This window comes from Ambystoma mexicanum, chromosome 4p, assembly GCF_040938575.1.
Source record: "Ambystoma mexicanum isolate Mex_15411 chromosome 4p, UKY_AmexF1_1, whole genome shotgun sequence".
Classification (NCBI taxonomy): domain Eukaryota; kingdom Metazoa; phylum Chordata; class Amphibia; order Caudata; family Ambystomatidae; genus Ambystoma; species Ambystoma mexicanum.
The window spans coordinates 848,141,457-848,163,174 of NC_090927.1; the positions used below are offsets into that span (position 1 = coordinate 848,141,457).

The 21,718-nt window shown below is 44.3% G+C and overlaps 1 protein-coding gene across 1 annotated transcript in view; it reads left to right on the top strand.

Annotated features, from left to right (window-relative positions):
• MMS22L (MMS22 like, DNA repair protein) overlaps positions 1–21,718 on the top strand; it is a 1,233,593-nt gene that overhangs the window by 218,751 nt on the left and 993,124 nt on the right. Inside the window, exon 7 of the mRNA XM_069606412.1 lies at positions 21,312–21,442. Within this exon, the coding sequence (XP_069462513.1) occupies positions 21,312–21,442 (131 nt within the window). The remainder of the gene's footprint in view (positions 1–21,311; positions 21,443–21,718) is intronic.

Genomic DNA, 21,718 nt, shown 5'->3' on the forward strand with positions numbered 1-21,718 from the left:
AACCCCTACTCTATCTCCAAGTGGCAAATATTGCACGCACATCAAACCTTCCATAAAAAACAATATAGAATATTAAATACATATCGATAGAATACAGATCACAGGAATACAATCTTTAAAAACCATACAAATTACCGTCTCATAAAATGTAGCCACCATACTAGTCTTCATGTCAGATCGCACTCCTAAGCAGACACTTTCTTATATAAAGGACTGTTTTAAAAAAAGAATTAAAAAAAGAGACCAGCTCAGCCCAAAGCAGATGGATTAAGGCGGGCCCATATTGCAGAAAGCCCAATTCACAGAGTAAGTAAGGGTCGTAACACAGAACTCCTCACACTTACAAACACGGGACAGAAAAATATCAGATGGGCAAGGTCCTCATATGGAAAGTACTGCCTGAGTTTATAATGACGCCATGTCAACATGTTCATATGTGAATTCATCCATTCTGTGCCCTAAATAGCTGACCGAAATACTGATAATCTGTAATTTCATGCACCATATTATTCACCTTTGTATGTGCAACTAAAGCAGCCTTATATTTCACTTAATCCACATGGTATAAAAGTTTGCGACCACATTGCAACATGGGCTGTTAAGTGCATCAAACCTTGTAATTATGAGGTCCGCATCATAATAGCATCCGCATAATAGCATCCTTCAAATTTTAAGATGCCTTTTTAATTTATTTTAATTTTTTTTTATAAAGCGCCTAATACCATACCAGAGTTTGGTTTCTAAGTGCGTACCTGGATTTAAATATCTGATATGTGGTTCTGCTTCCAAAACCAGCGTTTTGCCCATTCTTAACATGATACCGTCGTCACATGCCAAACTTGTAATTATGTCAGCATGACTTATTTCATTTCCGAATAGAAGTAACATTCACATTGGAAACTGTAAACACACACATGAAAATAACAAAATGGTGGGCTGGTACACAATGACGTCACCAACATGCTGACATTGTCGCGCACACCATTTCGATGCCATTTCTCGTATTTAAGCCAGTTCCCTGGACACAGTGACCCACACGCAATGGATCCTGTTGTCCAGAGACTGGCATCAAGAGAAATAAGGTAAGGGGCACCTACAGTCTAGAATAGAGAACCTGCAGTACTTCTTTTTAAATTCGATTTTATTAAGTTTTGATATAGCAAGTGGATATAACAGGTTAATGATGAAATAACATTCGGGTTACATTACTATGTTTTTGTTACATAACTGTTCCCCCCTCCCTTCCCACCCCGCATTACGGTGCATTTCACTTTGAGTTCTTTCATGGTTCTTTGTATTTATAGTATCTCTTACAGTCAGATTTGCATCCCTACAACATGTCCCAGTGCAGCGGCCGAAGAGGTGCGGGGGGGTCTCCCATGTACATTAGTATTTGCCATATTTGGTAATTGGGTCTGGAATGTTCCCCCGTTTCTAATGCTTCGATACATATTTGGTCGTGAAGCCTTGCCATAGGGTTTCGTATTGGGTGGACTTCCCATGTAGGGGCGCCGTGATCTTTTTCATTACACATATGCTTGTTGCCATGTTTATCCATTCCTTCTTACTCGGAGTCCCCTCTGCTTTCCATTTTATGACTATACAAGCTTGAGCAGCTAATGGCAGTGGGGCAATCGGACCTGACGCTCTGATGTAGGTATCTTCATATTTTTCTAGTCCAAACAGTATCGGGAGGGGAGTTTGTTCACAGTGGATCCCTTCAATTTCCTTAATCCAACCCATCACTTCATACCAAAAAACCTTTACCTTGGGGCATTCCCAACACATATGCCAGTAGTTTGCGTTGTCCGCAGTGTCGCCAACATTGGGGGCTCACCGTTTGGTACATCTTGGACAGTCTATGAGGGTCGCCGAATAGAAAGTGAAGCCCCTTGTATCTGGTGTAGAGTCCGCCATATGTCCAGTAGTCTATTTGTATACATCATTTCTGTGACAGCTTTTCTACCGTCATCTGCTGGCTCTGTGGGGTCTGGGGCTGACGATTGCCCGTCTCTTTTGGCGTCAGCCCATAGGTTGAAATCACCCCCAATTACTAGCTTCGAGCATTATTTTTGATATTGCGCGTTGTAGGAACACAATTTGTTTGGGATTTGGGGCGTAGATTAGCCAATGTAACTTTCAGACCTCCCATGTTCCCAACCAACATTTAGGCTCTCACCTCCACATCTATCCATGTCTTGGAAACCTTAGTCTATCCCTTTTTTGATCAGTATCCCAACTCTTGCTTTTTTCAAAGGGCCAGAACCCCAGTTTACTTTTCCTTGTCTGGTTTGTATCACTTTTCGTTCATCACCCCAAGCATATTTCGTCTCCTGTAGGAGGAGCACATCTATCCCTGATCTTCTGAACTCTCTCTGCACCATTGACCGTTTCATAGGGGAGTAAAGCCCCTTAACATTGAGTGTACGGATTTTTTGTGGGAGGACCCCTTGTCATCTCAGAGGCCATTGCCATCATGTATCCGTAAAGAGTTGTGTGTTTATGTGGGACGTTGCTAAATGTTTTTCTTTTTTGGTTACAAAGATTATCACTTGCATGTTTACCTGGCACTGTGTGTCTGTTAGAACTTCCCCCTCCCTTCCGCCTCCCCCCAAACTTCCTGTGGCGTCCGAGCCAGCGCTCCCATCATCCCATCATGGCTAGCTGGAATCGAACCACCAGTGGGGACCAAAGTTGCCATGGTCCCATCGTTTGGAAACCTCTTGTCAGGCTGAGAGGTCCTGTGTCCGCGGAAGCTGCTGAACCCCCGACAATCCCCCTGAAATGTAATTCCCAGTACTAGATATTAATTCAGCTCTGCAAACTACACCCGAAAGGGAAAGGGAAAGGGGGAAGTGGATAACATAACACCAGGCTGACTTCGTCAAGGCTAACCAAAGCTGAACCTGCAGAGGATACAAGAAAAGCAGATACAAATCCTTTTATTACTTACTTAACCTTTAGAGTTGGAAAGACTTTAAATCCTTAACTAATAAGTAAGAATCATACCTGGTTCTTCTCTTTTAATTTCTTAGAGAAGCCTGTAAAGAAGCTGAAAATCTCTCTCTCGTCTCTTGAAATTCACAGCAACTTCCTATTTTGGGCAAATCTGGAAAGTTTTGCTCTTTGCCTTTTTCCAAAGTTCACTAATTGTCCAGTTAAATTGTCTTTAATATTTTCTTTCTTTTTCTTTCAAACTTTTCTTTAGTTTCCAAAACCTTTTTACAATTCAATAGAGTTTGAGAATTCTTGAAGAAACACGTGCAAAGCACACACGCAGATGATCTCAATGCTGAAGATTCGCACGTTGAAAACCCTCCCGCGCTGAAGAACACGCGCACTGTAAGAAAATCCACGCGCAGAAAACACACGCGCTTGTAAACACACGCGAAGCAGAATTCACGCGCAAACGGATTCTCGCGCAGAAAACACACGTGCTAGTATTCACACGTGCTGTTGAACTCCCGCGCCTATTCACACGCGCTTTATAACCCTCGCGCCAAAGAGTTCACACACGGTCAGGTTCTCACGTTAAAAAGCACACGCGCTGGTAATCACATGCGCAATTGAGTTCACGCGCAGAAAACACACGCGCAATAGAGTTCTCACGCGGCGAACAGATTCTCGTGCTAGGAAGCACATGCGCTGTAACTCACACGCGCAGTTGAATTCTCTCGCAGGAAGCACACGCGCAATTGAATTCTCACGCCGAAACAACGCGCTTGAAAACACGTGCTATTTTCACTCGCGAGGAATCAAAGATGTTAAAAAATGTTCGCAAAGGTTCAACGGTTAGTTTCAGATTACACGTAGTACATGTTTAACAAATAGCGTTCACCCGTTAACCTCGCGCTTAATTTAAAGCGCACTCAAACAGTTCTAAATATAAATTCAAAGAAAACATTTTACGAGTTCTCACTTAAATGTCTATAAGATAAACAGAGCGGCAGTCTAACAATCTGTAAACAAAGTCACTTATCTCCAGAACGATTTCCTAAAGATCTTCAGAGTTTCCTGTCTTCAAATCGCATTCCTGACAGCTGAGAACTTCTCCTGAAACCCCCAAGAAAGTAGCCGCTCAACTGCTAGTGCCTGAAGGATAAAATCCACCAGGCCCAAGTCTTAAGCAGGAGCAGCCACTACACACGTCCTCTCAGCTGGGGCTTAGATGATGAAAGGCAAAGAGTGACAGTTTAGAATGTTCATTGTTGTTCTGCAGTGTTTTCTAACCAATCAGAGCTGTCACCGTGAAACTCCATTTTGCCTTGGGTCAGAACCAGGATTCTGAATCAGGAAGTTAAGGCCAAACCAACTACAATAGAAAACTTCCCACCCACATAAGGCTAATCTAAAAAATGATAATAAAAGAGAAATAATTGGAAAGAAACTTGAATAAGGGAAAATAGCCTGAATGGGGGAAGGAAACCTGACAGTACCCCCCTCCTAATGCCCAGTCCCTGGGCCTACCTTATGTGGATTTTTAGCATGAAACCTAGCGACTAAACGGGGAGCATATACATCAACTGAATCTTCCCAAGATCGTTCTTCAGGTCCATATCCCTCCCAATCAATTAAATACTGCAACCTTCCCCTCACTCTCCTAGAATCCAAAATTTGTTTAACCACAAATTCCTCAGATGAATCCTCCAAAATCACAGGGGAAGGTGGTGTTCTAAATCTAGTTCCTGAACAAACTGGTTTTAAAAGGCTAACATGGAAAGTAGGATGAACCTTCAAATGCTTGGGTAATTCCAATCGTACTGCCACAGGGTTGATGATTCTCTCTACCTCGAATGGGCCTACAAATCGTGGACTGAATTTATTCTTCCCCTTAATTTTTAGGTACCGGGTAGAAAGCCAAACTTAGTCTCCCACCTTCTATTCAGGACCAGCCTTCCTTCTCAAATCAGCGCACCTTTTATATTTCAACTTGTTTTCTCCCAGCACCTTTTTTGCTCTATCCAAGTTATTCTTCATTACCAGCAAACGATCTTCCACTCTAGGATTCCCGGAAACCTCCAACCCCTCAAAACTCAGAAAGCGAGGATGAAACCCACGACCCAAAAAGAAAGGGGACATAGAAGTAGCATCTTTACCACAATTGTTGTAAGAGAATTCTGCCAACCATACCAAATCCACCCATTCCTCTCCAGCTTGTAAGTAACACCTTAAAAAAATCTCCAATTCCTGATTTACTCTCTCCACTTGTCCATTAGTCTCCGGATGATACCCAGAAGTTAAACTAACGTCTACCCCGAGCTTCCTACAGAAGGCCCTCCAAAATTTTGAAATAAATTGAGATCCCCCATCAGAGATAACTTGACTTGGGAGTCCACGTAGTCTAACCACACCTTGCAAGAAACTATGAGCCAGTTTTTCCGCGGCAACCTCTCCCTCCATTGGTAAAAAATGCACTTCTTTAGTAAGGAGATCCACCACAACAAGAATGGTAGTACAACCCTTATCTTGAGGGAGATCAACAATGAAATCCATAGAAATAGTGTGCCAAGGACGAGGAGGAACAGGTAACGGCTCCAATAAACCATGCGGCTTCCCAACTTGACTTTTTGCTTGTGCACAGACTACATATGTTTTAACAAAGTTCAATGTGTCTTGGCAAATGTTTTCCCACCAAAAGTTCCTTCGAACCAACTCCAGAGTTTTTCTGAAACCAGGATGTCCTGATAAAATGGATTCATGACAATTTCTCAAAACCTTTTCTCTTAACTCTTCAGTAGGTAAATAAAGCTTGTTATCAAAAAATGGAAGACCGTCTTTCAAACTTCTGGCTGGATCCAGTCTCACCCACTCCTCCATCTTCTGCAAGGACATATTCTGGCGAACTTCGTTCAAAAAATCCATTCCTTTAATGGCTCCGGCTAACAAAAAACGTTCTGGAGCAATTAGAGGTTCTGGCTCCAGAACCTCTCTCTCCTCACTACCAGGAAATTGGCGAGATAAGGCATCAGCTTTTTTGTTCAGACTTCCAGGTTTAAAGGTCACAACGAAATCATAATCGGCAAAGAATAAGGACCAACGAAGTTGTCGTGGAGACAAGGTTCTTGCAGATTTTAAAAACAATACATTTCGATGATCAGTAAGAACCGTTACCGTATGTCTTGCCCCTTTCAGAAAATGCCTCCATTCTTCAAAAGCGGACTTTATTGCTAACAGTTCACGATCTGCAATTGTAAAGTTCACTTCAGCAGCAGAAAACTTTCTAGAAAAGAATGCAACTGGATGTAGTTGACCAGTAGTTTCATGCCTTTGAGAAAGCACCGCCTCCAACGCTAAATTTGAAGCGTCCGCCTCCACAAAAAAAGGTTTAGAGAGATCAGGATGAATTAGAATCGGACTAGAAGTAAATTTTTCTTTTAACTCTTGAAAAGCTTTTTCTGCTTCAAGGTCCCAGTCAAATTTCACTCCTTTTTTCAAAAGTCTCGTTATAGGAGCAACCAGCTGAGAAAAACCTTCGATAAATCTCCTATAAAAATTGGCAAACCCTAAAAAACTTTGTATTTCCTTAACCTTAGTAGGAGTGGGCCATTCAAGAACTGCTTGAACCTTTTTAGGATTCATTTCTAAACCCTTAGGTGAAATTATAAAACCTAAAAACTCCACAGAATCTGTATTGAATTGACTTTTTTCCAATTTGGCAAACAAATGGTTTTCTCACAACTTTTGTAAGACTAAGCGAACATGTTTCTGATGTTGATCCAGGTCAGAAGAGAAAATCAAAATGTCATCGATATACACGACAACAAAAATATCCAGGAATTCTCTAAAAACCTAGTCAATAAAAAATTGGAAAGCTGCTGGAGCATTGCATAAACCGAATGGCATAACTTGGTATTCATACAGCCCAAACCTGGTCTTAAACGCTGTCTTCCATTCGTCCCCTTCCTGCACACGCACAAGATGGTAAGCTCCTCTCAAATCTAATTTAGAGAAAATATTTGCTCCTTGTATTTGATTAAGGATTTCCGAGATGAGAGGAAGAGGATACCGGTTCTTAACAGTGACTCTGTTAACTGCTCGATAATCTATGCAAGTTCGAAGTGTTCCATCCGGTTTTGGTACAAAAAATAAAGGAGAGGCCGCTGGCGACTTAGAGTGACGAATAAACCCTTTGGCCAAGTTTTCCGTTAAATATTCTTTTAAATAATCATTCTCTTTCTCTGTAAGAGCATATACTCTACTACTAGGCAAAATTGTTCCTGGCTCCAGCTCAATTTTACAATCAAAGGGCCTATGGGGTGGTAATTCTCCTGCCACTTTCTCATCAAATACGTCCCAAAAATCTTTGTAACTCGGGAAGTTGACCCACTACAGCTCCCACATCATGACATCCAATTCCAGTCTCAGCCAGAAAGCTAGACACTGAATTACTTTGTTTGACATCTTCCTCAAAGAGACTTCCTGAAAAGCAATTCTCTTTACAGAAATCTGACTGCATGTCAATTGTCCTAGCACTCCAATCAATCAAAGGATTATGGAGAGTAAGCCAAGGCATACCCAAAATAATCTTTAACAAAGGAGCATCAATTAACTCGAAAGAAATTATCTCTCTGTGACCTCCTGTTAACTCCAAAATTAAAGAACCAGTTCTGTGAGTAATGGGACCAGAAGATAGAGACGTACCATCAACAGCCCTAACTTGCTCTACAACCTCTTTCTGAAGAATTGGAATTCCCAAAGAATTTGCCAGACCCCAATCCATGAAATTCCCGGTGGCACCTGAGTCAAGCATAACGGGACCATTTCCTTTACACTCCAACTCAAGAAACAAGGATACATTTACGGTTATATGGTGAACAGCTGTCTGCACAGTATTGGCGATCTGTTGTACCTTGGCCGCTGAAGTAGAAGTGTTCTTGGGAGTGTAAGGACAATTCCCTAAAGTGCCCACCTCTTCCACAATATAAACAGATTGTTCTCTCCTCCTAGCCCTTTGTTCCATAGTTAAAGGACTTCGGACCCTGGGAGGTGGATTATTCCCTTTGATCTACTCTCTACTTTAGATCTATCCACTCTAACTAGAGACTTTACGTCACTCTGACTGTCGCCTCTCTGCCTTCCTTTCACTCAAACGAAAGTCTAATTGAATAACCAAATCAATCAGAGCTTCACAAGTAGAAGGGCGCTCAACCTCTCCTGACAATGCATCCTTTAACTCATCTCTAAGGCCCTGATAAAACAACGAGGCCTGTTTATCCTCGGGCCACCTGCTTTCTAACACAAGGGACTTAAATTGTGTTATATAAGCGATCAAATCTCTATTACCTTGTTTTAGTTCTAAAAGTTCACCATCCACTTCCAGAGATAACTGTCTTCTATCAAACATCTTTCGGAATATCTCTAAAAAACTGGTGTAATTTCCTAAAACCGTACTCTTTTGACTCACCAGCAACCCAGCCAAGCAGATGCCTCCCCAGAAAGATAGGACAACGTAAAAGTTATCTTAGATGCATCCGTGGGAAAGATCTCTGGTCTACTCATAAAATGTAATCCACTTTGCGTCAAAAACACCCTAAACCTCTTGGGGTCCCCATGATAACGTTCTGGAGCCGCCAAAGGAACTGGCATAATGAAACTCCTTACCCCTTCTGCCACTGGAGGGGCCCGTTGTATTTGTGGTAATCGATCTCCACCTTCCCTTTCTAACTCAGGTGGAGAACCAGCACCCCCTGAAGCCTCATCCTCTCTCCTTTCTCCCCTCTGTTGAATTTGTATTACTTTAACACTCAAGTCATCCACCTTTTGACTAAGTAAAGCATTTTCATCACGAGATATTTTCAACTCCTCCCGTAACTCCCTGATCAAAGATCCTAACGCCTCCATGGATTCGTCGGGGTTCATGACAGCTTGGGCGGACTAAATTATTGGTCTTTCATTCTGTCAGGCTGAGAGGTCCTGTGTCCGCAGAAGCTGCTGAACCCCCGACAATCCCCATGAAATGTAATTCCCAGAACTAGATATTAATTCAGCTCTGCAAACTACACCCCAAAGGGAAAGGGGGAAGTGGATAACATAACAACACCAGGCCGACTGCGTCAAGGCTAACCAAAGCTGAACCTGCAGAGGATACAAGAAAATCAGATACAAATCCTTTTATTACTTACTTAACCTTTACAGTTGGAAAGACTTTAAATCCTTAACTAATAAGTAAGAATCATACCTGGTTCTTCTCTTTTAATTTCTTAGAGAAGCTTGTAAAGAAGCTGAAAATCTCTTACTTGAGTCTCTTGAAATTCACAGCAACTTTTTATTTTGGGCAAACCTGGAAAGTTTTGCTCTTTGCCTTTTTCCAAAGTTCACTAATTGTCCAGTTAAATTGTCTTTAATATTTTCTTTCTTTTTCTTTCAAACTTTTCTTTAGTTTCCAAAACCTTTTTACAATTCAATAGTTTGAGAATTCTTGAAGAAACCCGTGCAAAGCACACACGCAGATGATCTCAATGCTGAAGATTCGCATGTTGAAAACTTCCCGCGCTGAAGAACACGCGCACTGTAAGAAACGTCCACGCGCAGAAAACACATGCGCTTGTAAACGCACGCAAAGCAGAATTCACGCGCAAACGGATTCTCGCGCAGAAAACACACGCGCTAGTATTCACACGCGCTGTTGAACTCCCGCGCCTATTCACACGTGCTTTATAACCCTCGTGCCAAAGAGTTCACACGTGGTCAGGTTCTCGCGTTAAAAAGCACACACGCTGGTAAACACACGCGCAATAGAGTTCTCACGCGGCGAACAGATTCTCGCGCTAGGAAGCACACGTGCTGGAACTCACACGCGCAGTTGAATTCTCTCGCCAGGAAGCACACGCGCACGCGCAATTGAATTCTCACGCCGAAACAACGCGCTTGAAAACACACGCGCTATTTTCACTCGCGAGGAATCAAAGACGTTAAAAAATTTTCGCACGCGCAAAGGTTCAACGGTTAGTTTCAGATTACACGTAGTACGTGTTTAACAAATAGCGTTCACCCGTTAACCTCGCGCTTAATTTTAAGCGCACTCAAACAGTTCAAAATATAAATTCAAAGAAAACATTTTACGAGTTCTCACTTAAATGTCTTTAAGATAAACAGAGCGGCAGTCTAACAATCTGTAAACAGTCACTTATCTCCAGAACGATTTCCTAAAGATCTTCAGAGTTTCCTGTCTTCAAATCGCATTCCTGACAGCTGAGAACTTCTCCTGAAAACCCCAAGAAAGTAGCCGCTCAACTGCTAGTGCCTGAAGGATAAAATCCACCAGGCCCAAGTCTTAAGCAGGAGCAGTCACTACACACGTCCTCTCAGCTGGGGCTTAGATGATGAAAGGCAAAGAGTGACAGTTTAGAACGTTCATTGTTGTTCTGCAGTGTTTTCTAACCAATCAGAGCTGTCACTGTGAAACTCCATTTTGCCTTGGGTCAGAACCAGGATTCTGAATCGGGAAGTTAAGGCCAAACCAACTACAATAGAAAACTTCCCACTCACACAAGGCTAATCTAAAAAAGGATAATAAAAGAGAAATAATGGGAAAGAAACTTGAATAAGGGAAAATAGCCCGAATAGGGGAAGGAAACCTGACACCTCTTAACCATTGAGCCCCCTGCGTCAGTGTTCCCACCCCTTTTCTTCTTTGTTTAAAGTTCCTTAAAACTGCCATTGTTACTTTAAGTCATTTTTGAGATGTCAACTTTTCACTAGTATTTGGTCTATTGTTCACCCCTCCTGATGACCAACCCTTTAAATAACTGCATACCGTGAGGTGTACTGCATACAGACCAGGTCCGGGATCATCCCTCGGGTTCTGGGGATGTGTTCATCCATCTGTACTTCCTTGAGCCTTGGATTCGTCTTCGCCTCGGTCCTCTGCGTCTTTGTGCGTTATCTTCGTCTCTTCCTTCTTGGTTCGGATCTCCTTTGGTGTCCCCCATTAGGTCGGTCATGCAATTCCGGATGTCTTTTTCAGTCTTTGGTTTGATTGCGTTTCCTTCCCATTCAAAGGTTAGTGAAAAGGGGTATCCCCATCTGTATCTTACTCCTTTTTCTTTCAGCCATCGTGTGAGGGGGGCGCATTTCCTTCTAATGGATAATGTGAGTGGCGACAGGTCTTGAAAGATTGAGATCCTAACTTCGTCAAGGGGGATCTGTGTGTTTCGCTTAGCCTTCTCCAGCACTCTGGATTTGTCAGTTTAATTATGGAACCAGGCTAGCACCGTTCTCTGTCCTCTCGCTGTTCCGCCTGCTCTATGTATTCGGTCCAGTTTCGGTTCATCTATGGAATCGTCTTCAAGCAGTTGCTTCATGAGAGTGTTGAGTGTTCTTTTTAGGTCTTGTTCTGATTCTCCTTCTTTCTCCGGGATGCCAAAGAGGCAGAAGTTGTTGCGTCTTTCTCGATTTTTCCAAATCGTCCATTCTCATGCGAGTTTCTTCCGCTCTGTTTTCGATGTGTGCAATCCGTTGGTCTGTTTGGGATTCCAGCGTGGTAAGAGGTCTGATTGTGCTCAACTGCCTCTATTCTCTCTTCCATCTTGTCTATCCTTTGCGTTATTTTAGCCACGTTGGCGCCTATGTCAGCTCTCATGCCTTTGATTTCATTCAAGAGGTCAGTAATGTCGGCTTTGGTCGCAGTCATTTGGGTTTCCGTGGCTGCCATCCTGTAGGCCACAGGGGAGTTGTCTTGACGAGTGCTGGGAGAGTACCTGTACAGTGCAAGTCTTTCTTTTTTGTCCATATACGTGTGTTGTGGATAGGTTCGGCCGCTGGAGTTCTCTGGGCCTCGGCCTAAGTCTGAGGTTTCAAGTGGAGGCAACGGGGGGTACCTATCTTTCGTGCTTGGAGAAGAGGGCACATGCCCCTTCAGTGGGGGCCCAACATTCTCAGGTGCTCGTGACAGGTGCAGCCTGGGGGGCCGGTTCTGTGGTCCGCAAACAAATTGTTGTTGTAGGTGGATGAGGTAGCGTGCAGCCTCAGCAGTCTTTTAGCTTGAGTGTGTTGGGGTGTGGCTGTTGGTTTATATTGGTGGTTCGGGCGCCCAGGTTTCAGGTGGTTCTATTCAGTTGACCGCCTTTGGTGGATTAGGCGGTATACCTGGACTGCTCGCAATCACTTTGTGTGAGCTTTCTGCTTTCTTCCGTTTTCTCTCTCCTAGTTGTTTCAATCAATTTGGAGGTTCTCTGCTGGTTGTATGCGAGTTGGCGGCGTTGTCACTTTCTAAGGCACCAAGTCTTATTTTGGGGCACCTCTGTTGCCCTGGGGGCGTGTTGGGGAGGTTGTTAGGCCATGCGTAAGGTTCTGTTCAATGGGAGATGCTGCGGGTTGGTACATGCGTGCTGCACGGCCGTTGCTTGTGGCATTTCTTGGGTTACCCCCACATTTCTCGTGCTGGATTCCGGGCTCACTTAGGGGCCGGTGTCGTCCTCTCTACTGCAAATGATTCCAGGAGTTTGAACTAGCTTCACATGATCTGTTCCCACTCTTTGCTTTACTCTTGTCCTCTGTCGTTATGAGTGGGTAGGTTTTCCTGTATGATAGATTTCAGCTATATTTTGGCTCAGGGATTCCCATTATGCAAATTAGGTGCCTTCAAGTTGAGGCGGTTGATCTGCTGCTTGTATCTCCTTTTGGGCCTCTGTAGCTTGAGATGAAAGTCTGTGCGCTGTGCTCGCGCTGTTGTGACTCGCTGGGGGGTGCGTTTTAATTTCGTCCTCTGTGGGATCAACATCTTTGGGGTGGAGGTGCACGGGGTGGGGGGTGGCTGTAGCATGTCCACGCTGCCTATGGAAGTCCCATCTCGTGCACATGCTGCGCTGGGTACTCCCCAGGTTCTCCAGTCAACTCGAGCTGGGATCGGAGGGGAGGGGAGTGTAGTGTGGCCCGGTGCAGGGAGGAGGAGGAGGAGGAGGAGGAGGAGGAGGAGGAGGAGGAGCGGGCAGGTGCTGCTCGTCTCGTGTCCTCAGGGTCGTCTCCGATTCGTGGCGCAGGGCTTGGGTCTCGCTCCACGGGGCTCTCACCTGCGTCGGAGGCCGTGTTTGGTGCGCCGCACGTCCGTTCTGCTTTGACGCCTGGGTCTCGGAGTAGTGGAGGCGCTGCTTGGGTTCTGCGTCTCCGGCGGTGTATCCTGTCCGCTTCTCCTCCGCGTTCAGGGTATTCAGCGCTGTGGTGGGGGGGTACAGCGCCAGTTGGACCTCAAGAGTCACGTCACAGGCCACTGGATACCGTTGTAGTCCAGGGTTGGCGCAGCACACGTGGGGCCAGCTGCTGCGGCGTAGTCACTCTGGTCCAGGCGGTTTTCTCATGAAATCCTGGTGAGATTTCTTTCGGGTTTTCACACGATTTAATCACAGTTCATTACACTGTCGGTTCGTGATGGCTGTATCCGCGGGGGGGGGCCTGTGGTGGGGGCTCAATCCACTCCTCAGGGACCATGGAACGGAGCTCACATGGAGGAGCTGTTCATCCGTGTGCCCCCTGTTGGCCAGTTTTCCTTCCTCCACTACTTTTTAACCCTAATCCTACCCAAGTTCGCTAACAGAACAAGAAACTATGCTTAGAAACTGATGAGTCCCTTTGTATTAATGCCTCCCCTCAGGACAACAGGATGAGGATGCTATAATAGGAATGATACTCCTAGAAGACATAGAAAAAACAAGGTATGTCATGACATGTCAGAATACATTTGATTATTTCCCATAGAAATTGGTCCTTGAAGATGGTCTACACGACTGAAATGCATTGGACACCATGAAACTGCCTTTGTCTGCAACAGAATAAAAGCTTCATCTTTTATGAAAAAACTAATCGAAGACTACAAAAATGATTGCTTAATGTGAATTTGTGTAACGGATTACTGTCAAATGTTGACAAATCACCTAATTGAGAGAAATCATATGTGAAAATGTCACCCTGGGTCCTTTCAGACGTCTGGGTAATCCCAAACCAGACAACATTCTTTAGGACAAGGTCCTCCTATGGAGCATCATACACAGGGCAAGACTGATTAGCACTCTACCCAGACCAGGCTGCCACCACCATCTGTAGGAGAATGCAGTCAAACCGTGCCCTAGTTAAGAGGATATGGTTCACTGGAATTCCGCCCACAAAAAGTACTTGTGTGTCTGGGGCATAATGGTCACGAGCCCTCTGTTCTTGGATGTCAACATCTCCATACTTTCTCTGCTAACCCCAGCATGTTCATGAAAACGGCTGGCCCACAATTTTATTTCAGCACAGGAGAGCCAATTTAGAGGAGGAAACAAGTGTGTGATATGTTCAGAGCCATCATTTGTTTCTTAATGTGCACAAGATTCGTTGATGATCATAACATTCATCAACTCATGGGTAAGAGTTGCTCTCTCATTACCCCATAGCCTGAGCCAATGGAGAACAGGCTGCAGGGAGACCAATTAGCCTACAACCCAGTTCCATATGTACTCCAAAGTTCAGAGCGGATGACGGCAGGTCCAACATTTTCTTAAAGAAGTGGTTCTCCACTGGTTCGATGGGGCTAGTATTTGAATAACCCCACAGTTCCATCCCAAATCTAGCAACCAAAGCTGCTTTACCATAGTACAATCTAATTGGTCTAACTCTGAACATAGCCATAGACCTGATGACCCCTCCCATTGCCTGCTTAAATCGGACAGCCTGTTTGGTCACTTGAGGAGTGGGGGACAGGTTGGGTTATGTTATGTTAAGAAATCTTGTAAAGCGCACGGTCACCCATAGGTATCTTGGTGCTAGGAAAGCACAAAAGCGGACTGGACATTCCGTTCTAGAAAACCTATGCCTTCAGGGTCTTCCTGAACTGTAGATGGTTAGAGAGAGCTGCTGTCACTGAGAAGGTCCGATCTCCAATACGCGTACGACTGAAAGATGACACACATAGACCGGCGGACAGGGAGCGAAGCGCCCGTTTAGGGAGATAGCGGACAAATTTGACCCATAGGTATTCGGCCCCTTGATCATGAAGGGCACGATGAACCAGACAAAGTGCTTTAAATTAAATTCTCTGGGCAACGGGTAGCCAGTTTAGGGCACACAAGACTGGAGTAATATGATCCCCATAAGGGGATCCCGTGGCCGCACGGGCGGACAGATTTTGCAAGCGCGCAGCCGCTGGACAAGACCCTTAGGCTGGGCAAGATGGAATGAGTTGCAATAGTCTGACTCAAAAACAAAGCAGCCAGCACTGGTGGCCTAAGTTTCAAAGGTATAAGGGGGGGGGGGGCACCTTTCGCAGAAGTTTCTGATGAAAACGTCCAGCTTTACACACGGATGATACCTGATGGTTCATAGAAGGAGCAGACGAAACCACAACTCCCAGATTCTTAACCATGGTAACAGGGAGAGGACCCAACAAAGACAACCAGAAAGAGGACACCCAGAGAGAAGGATCAGGGGAGCACTCACCACCATAACCTCCGTCTTGTCTCCATTAAGATTCAACCAGTTGTGGTTCATCCAATCCCCCACGGCAGATAGGCACTGACGAAGGCACAACGCCATCTCAGCCTGCTCAAGGTCTTGCCGGATCAGGATCAGAGTGTCGGCATAAGAGTAGCAAGCGCTTTGAAACACATTGTTTATAGGTGCTATATAAATAAACTATCATATCACCTGATGCCAAAGGAATGGATGATAGACACAAGTGGCCGAATGTAGATTTTAAAGAGGAGAGACAGGGCGGAGCCCTGAGGAACACCACAGGAAAGAACTGGGAAGTGAAAGAAAAGGAGGAAGCAAGAGTATTTGGCCTCTCTGCCAGGAACGAGGTGAACCAGGCCAGCACTTAAAATACTGGCCTGGGCTAGGCTGGTCAGCAGGGTAGGGTGGTCCATGGTTTCAAATGCCGCTGACAGGTTGAGTAAAAATGAGGGCCCCACACCCCCAGCATCGACCAACCTAGCCATGTTGTCCTGGACTGACTCCAGGACACACTCTGTTACCCGGCCAGGCCGGAAACCCGACTGGACGGGGCAAAGATCTCTGAAGACTCCACAAAAGATGACGGGAGTGGGGAGATCAGGGCCTCTAGGAGTTTTATAGAAAAGGACAAAAGCGAAATTGGACGAAATTGCAAAGTAAGTGAGGGATCCAAAGAAGGCTTCTTAAGCAGTGGGATCACAGTAGCTAAATTCCAGAGGAATGTGGCCATACTGGCAGGACATATTAATTGCCTGGGTAATCTCGCTCCACAGTTCAGAGGATATATCCTTCATCAAAGACAGTGGCACCGGATCAGACTGGGACGCTGACTTAAGTTGGTTGCTAGATGTACCGACCAGTGACTCCGCAAACACCGGGAAGAGGCACCATTCCGGGTGACTACCCTCAGTTGTGAGAATCTGACCCCCAGTTATCAAAGTTATTGACTCTGAGGATCACAGCACTCCTACAGTACATAGCCCTGAATATTGCACATTCATTCATGGTTTGTGGGAAATGTTTTGTTTGGAAGGTTTTGCAGGACTGATCCAACCTTGGATCCTCGGGGCATGTGAACCTCTGTGCCTAGATTATTTCATCCGATGCTGGGATTGCACATTTTGAGCATGGTTCTGGGAATCTGGAATGGCCAGCTGGCTGCATTAAGATCGACAGCTAGCTTGTCCCAACCTGGACCCATTGCTAGACCAACGTTTTCCTTGCCTACTAAATTGTGTGTTTTAAGTTCTGATTTTTGATTCTATATTGTTGCACTATGCCCTTAAGTGGGTTTTCAACACTTCAATAATTTTAAACATTGAATTTGAAACATTAAACACCTTCACCATAGAATTCCTGCCCATCATGGTGATTTTCTGCAAAATCAAGTGCAGCACTCACTCTTCCAGCAAGGGAATGATCTTTATTTGATAAGTATGCATCAATTCATGCACGTCTTGGGAGGCATTTGGGCTAAGATAACTTGCTCCAAGAAGCCTTCAACTGAGTTGAAGTAGCTTGATGTCCCAAATGGTAATTTCTGAGAGAACAGCAAAATGTACTACTGTTGATATTCAGTGCTGACTTGTCTCCAAAAAAAATCCTTAATTCACTATTAATAGCAGAAAATGTTCATGGAATCTGTCTGTAAATCTACATCTTAAACGGAGGTAGTTCTTTTTTGGTAGTACACGTTAATGCTTTTGTCTTCATGTTTTGCACAACAAATGCAGACTGTGGTTTCTTTAGAAAGAGAAAACAAAAGCACAACAGTTGGCACCCATGTCTTGTACCTCGCTCATGTTTGAAGCACTCGGATATAGGTTCAGTGACTGAAACACGCTTGCACCAGTCTTCTGTAGCCCTCTTAAAAACATGACCACTCTAGTGAATGAAACTTGCATCTAGAAGAGCAGATGCCACTCCTGAGTTAAGGGTTCAGTGGCTTTATCAGGTTAAATTGAGTGTCTCTTCCTGGAATGGGCCATAGGTGGCGAGAATATCAATTAATCTTACCTTTTCAGGGGGTCTGCTGTAAGGTTCCTTTTTATATGAGGTGGGACCCCTCTCATCAAGAGTAACCTATACGTGAGCTCAACTCCTTTTTTCAGGCTACCAGGGAGAACTGGGGAACTCTGCGCGTCAGGGGGAAACTACCTGCTCCATGATGCAACCTTTGGAGGTTGTACAACGAGGATCCCCAGACCTCTCGCAATCCCGGATGCCAAATTGCATTATTGCAAAAGGCGTTAAAACCGGGGCGAACATTATGAACCTATTGGCTTCGGACATGGCTCCCCTTCAAAAGGGCTACATCTAAGAAAATGTGCCTCAGAATCCATGCTTTACTCTAAGACAAGATGGTGCTTTCATAAACTGTGGCTCTAGCCATGCTTCCTTACTGCGCATGAGAGCATTTGATCAGTGCACACTGGGTCCAGGATTACTGGTATGGAGCATGGATTGGAGTCGGGAAGTAATCACTCAGCAGCCGAAAAAGAAAGTGTGATCGCTCACCCCCAGCCCTGGGAAGCAGAGCATGATAAAAACAGAGCCCAGGGTGCAGCCGAGGTCTGCAGAGCTGGATGGGCAGATCTCAATGATCGCTCTGCCTGATCCCAACTTGGCAGATGTGGATTATGTGACCTCTGGGCACGTGACATGTTTAAGGACCTATGCTGTTTAGTTGATATTGCCCAACACCTGGGGATAATGAAAGACACAAGCCATCCTTTTGCTCAAAGCTGGACAGTACCTCCATAGTGGTAGCAAGGGAACGGATCCCTGAATGCAAAAGTGGGTACAAACTGTCTGGGATTATGCAAAACAATGGTCAGCATTGATGGCTGTGATTCTGGGTAGGAAACCAGATCAAATCCGTGCATTCATCAGCAGTCAAATACTGTAAGTATGCCTCTGGCAATCATAGAGCTGCCATGTTAATTAGAAAACAGGGCACTGTGATGAAGTTCCCGGGCTGTGGATGAGAGCTATGAAGTCTGGGTTTTGCAGCCTGCTGTTTGTCTGTACCCAGGGGATTCCCAGACTACACCCCCTTGCCACAGGCATAAGGTAAATGACGCTCGCAAGCGTTACACATTGCATTCCCCTTGTACAAAATCATGACACGCAGTACAAAGCCTTAATGATGCCAATGGTCCTTGCAACGATTTGCCCGAGTGGTCTGGGGGAAGTGCTTACCCCAACACTATCGGTCAGAGCAGCTGCGCTCGATAGCAGACTGAATGTGCATGAGATATCAAAAATGACAAATGAACCAGGTCGCAAAGTCCTGGTAACCTAATCTAATGCCACATTTCTTATCACCTACAGGTTTAAATACTCACGCATAGAAAGACCCATCGGTGTGTGGGGCATATCCAGTGCCCAAAAAAAGTTCCCACCATTCTGAAAGAGGGGCAAAGGGGTTTGAGAGCGAGTGCAGGACGTAGCTGGGTATAGAGCAAGGGAAAGGAGGTGGTAAGAAATGTCAGAAAGGAGATTGGGGGAGCAGATATGAGAGGATGAGAACATATTACATTTGAGGTGGGAGGAGAAGATGGGTGATGTTACTCTTGCCAAGGACCCCTAGAGAAAATTTGAGAGGGAGGCAGAGAAAAGGTGAGTTGGAATTGGAGGTACTATAGGTTAGTCAAACTGGAAGCATGCTCTGCTGGTCAAGCAAAGTATATTTGATTGTCAAACTTGTATTTTGCAAACTGAGTTATAGTGCGTTTTTCAAACTGAGAATATACTGGTAAAGTGAAAATTGGGACTACATAGCCTTTGTGTAATCTGAGCATTCAGGAATATGAAGCTGGTCACCCGTTGATTGCACATTTGATGATATTTAGATTGTCTATAGCCCATAGTTGCCTCAAAGGACCAGTACACTGTTTGAAGACTGTCAACCATGAGACTGAAAAAAGATGCTAAAGTAAGAGTAAGGGAGCAACTGGTGGTGAAAGCATCAACTCTTAAATTGGGGCCAGATTATTTTGTGCTTGGAATGGCACCTGGGTTTAAAACTTATCTTGACAAAATCAGGCAAACATACAGTGATCTTTCATATGGTGGTATGAGGTTGGGGACATTGCCAATAGCATCTTTTACAAAATCATGGAATGACACGGGTCTCCCCATGTGTGGGGCAGTAAGTGAAACCATAACACACTTCTTGTTGATCTCCCCAGCGACTTTAAATCGGAGACACACATACTTGAGACCAGTTTTAAGGGAAGCTGAGATTGGTCGCCTAGGTGAGGCCACGAAGTTCCGTAGATGGCCTACATGGTCCCATGTTTAATTTGCAACAGCACAATCTGTACATGGGGCATGGCTGCAGAGAATGAGGGCCTTGAAACAGACAACTGTAAAGAAGGTGATAAATGAAAGTGTTTTCACTTGGGCAACTTATTTTTGTTTTTATGTAGCGTTGACAAATTTTGGATACCTGTGCCAGGCTGCGAGCAATGCTCTCCTCGCTGGAATGATTTTCACTCCGCAATTATGTGAAGATATTTTGGGACTAGGATAGTGTGGTTGCTATAGTAAGTTTTATCCTTTTTTATGGATTTATTGAATAACTGATCTTATAATCTGTAATATATCAAATAAAACACCAACATATTTTCTTTTATAAAAATATTTTAGAATAATCAGCAATACAACTTTTTATACATTGGGAGTCATCACGAGTTTGTCGGTAACCCTTAAATGCGGGGGTAATGCTTTTACCGCCGCATTTAAGGGTCCGCCAAATCACAGGTTTTACTGCGCGCTAATACCACGGCTGGCAGTAGCAGTGCTGAAAATTCCCCATTAGGCCCAATGAGAAATGGTGAATTTCTGAATGGGCCCAAAGGGGAATGATTACTTGCCATTCAGCCAAACCCGTGATACAGCCCTAATAGAGCGGGGGGTTTGGCGGTAACGCTAATGGCCCTGCCAGTAATACCACCGGGGATACTGCCCAACTTGTGATGAGGCCATTTGTATGTTTTGTGGAAATTGTTAAATATATGTGTTTGTACTTGAAGATTTTTATGCTGAATAGGTTTTTTTGCCTGCCTTTAAGAAGAATGAGGTGTTACAAAATCAGAGCTGTGTCACAGCTGTGAATACTAGCATTTTGACAATTCAGCAGTTCTAATTAAGTGTCGTGCAATTCAGAATCCTTTGTCATGTCCAGTGGAAATTCCACAGCTGCTAAGAGTGCTCCTAGATCGATTTCACACAAGTGTTAACTTATGAACATTCATGTCTGTTTATCACTGGCTACGAGCAATTATGGTTATATTGATACAAAGTCAACTTGATGCTCATCTGCACATGACCTTGGAGTTGAAAGCTCCACATTACTAAGCATGAATATTCCATTGGCTAACATCTGCAGTCTAACAGACACTGCATGTCTTCCGGTAGGACATAGGTTTCAGTCATTCTAGACTGGTCCGGAATGTGCCACCTCCATGACTTCAAAGAGTCTACAATTACTTTAACAATCCAAAAATTCAGTGTAGTCTTGGAAAAAATGTGGCCAGTATAGTGAAATACATTCACTATACTGGCCACATTTTTTCCAAGACCACTGAATTTCTGGATTTTCCACATAAATTTCACATAAAAAAATGGTGCATACTATTTTGTGTATGCTTATTAAAAGAAAATCACTTATTCTGGAAAAGCTTGTGTTACATACACAATATTTTCTCTTCTGAAAATGGATTGTTCGTTTACCTTTGTTTTTGTATGTTTACCCGTGACCAAACACCAGCACCAGTTCTGGCTTGGCCGTCCTGTCTGTAGATTACATATTGTTTCTCTCCTCTGCCTTTCTCTACTCGGGCCACTCTGTTAATTTTCAAATCTTGTGTATTATGTTTTAGAGCAAGTTGTGTATGCTCACCAGTTTATGAATCTGACTGGTGAAAACCTGACCAATGTGAGCCTGTTTGAAGATCACTGTGCTGGCCTTCTCTGCGATCTCATCACTTTGTCAGTCACCAGGTTCACGAAGGTAAGTTCATTTGACATAGCCTTATAGAACTCCAGTGCAGTGTATGTAGATATGCAATCTTGGAGTTTTTCTGAGCATTTCTTCTTTTACATAAGCCCCTGAACTTGCAAGAACACCACTTGAATTTGACGCTTTCAATTGAGATTGATCATATTTTATGTATTACTGTTGGTGGGGGGGGGAAAATATTGACATACCTGCATCAATGTCCACACATCTCATTTTAACGAATGTGCGATCTTTTGCATGTAGTAGGCATTTAAAAAGAAAACTGTG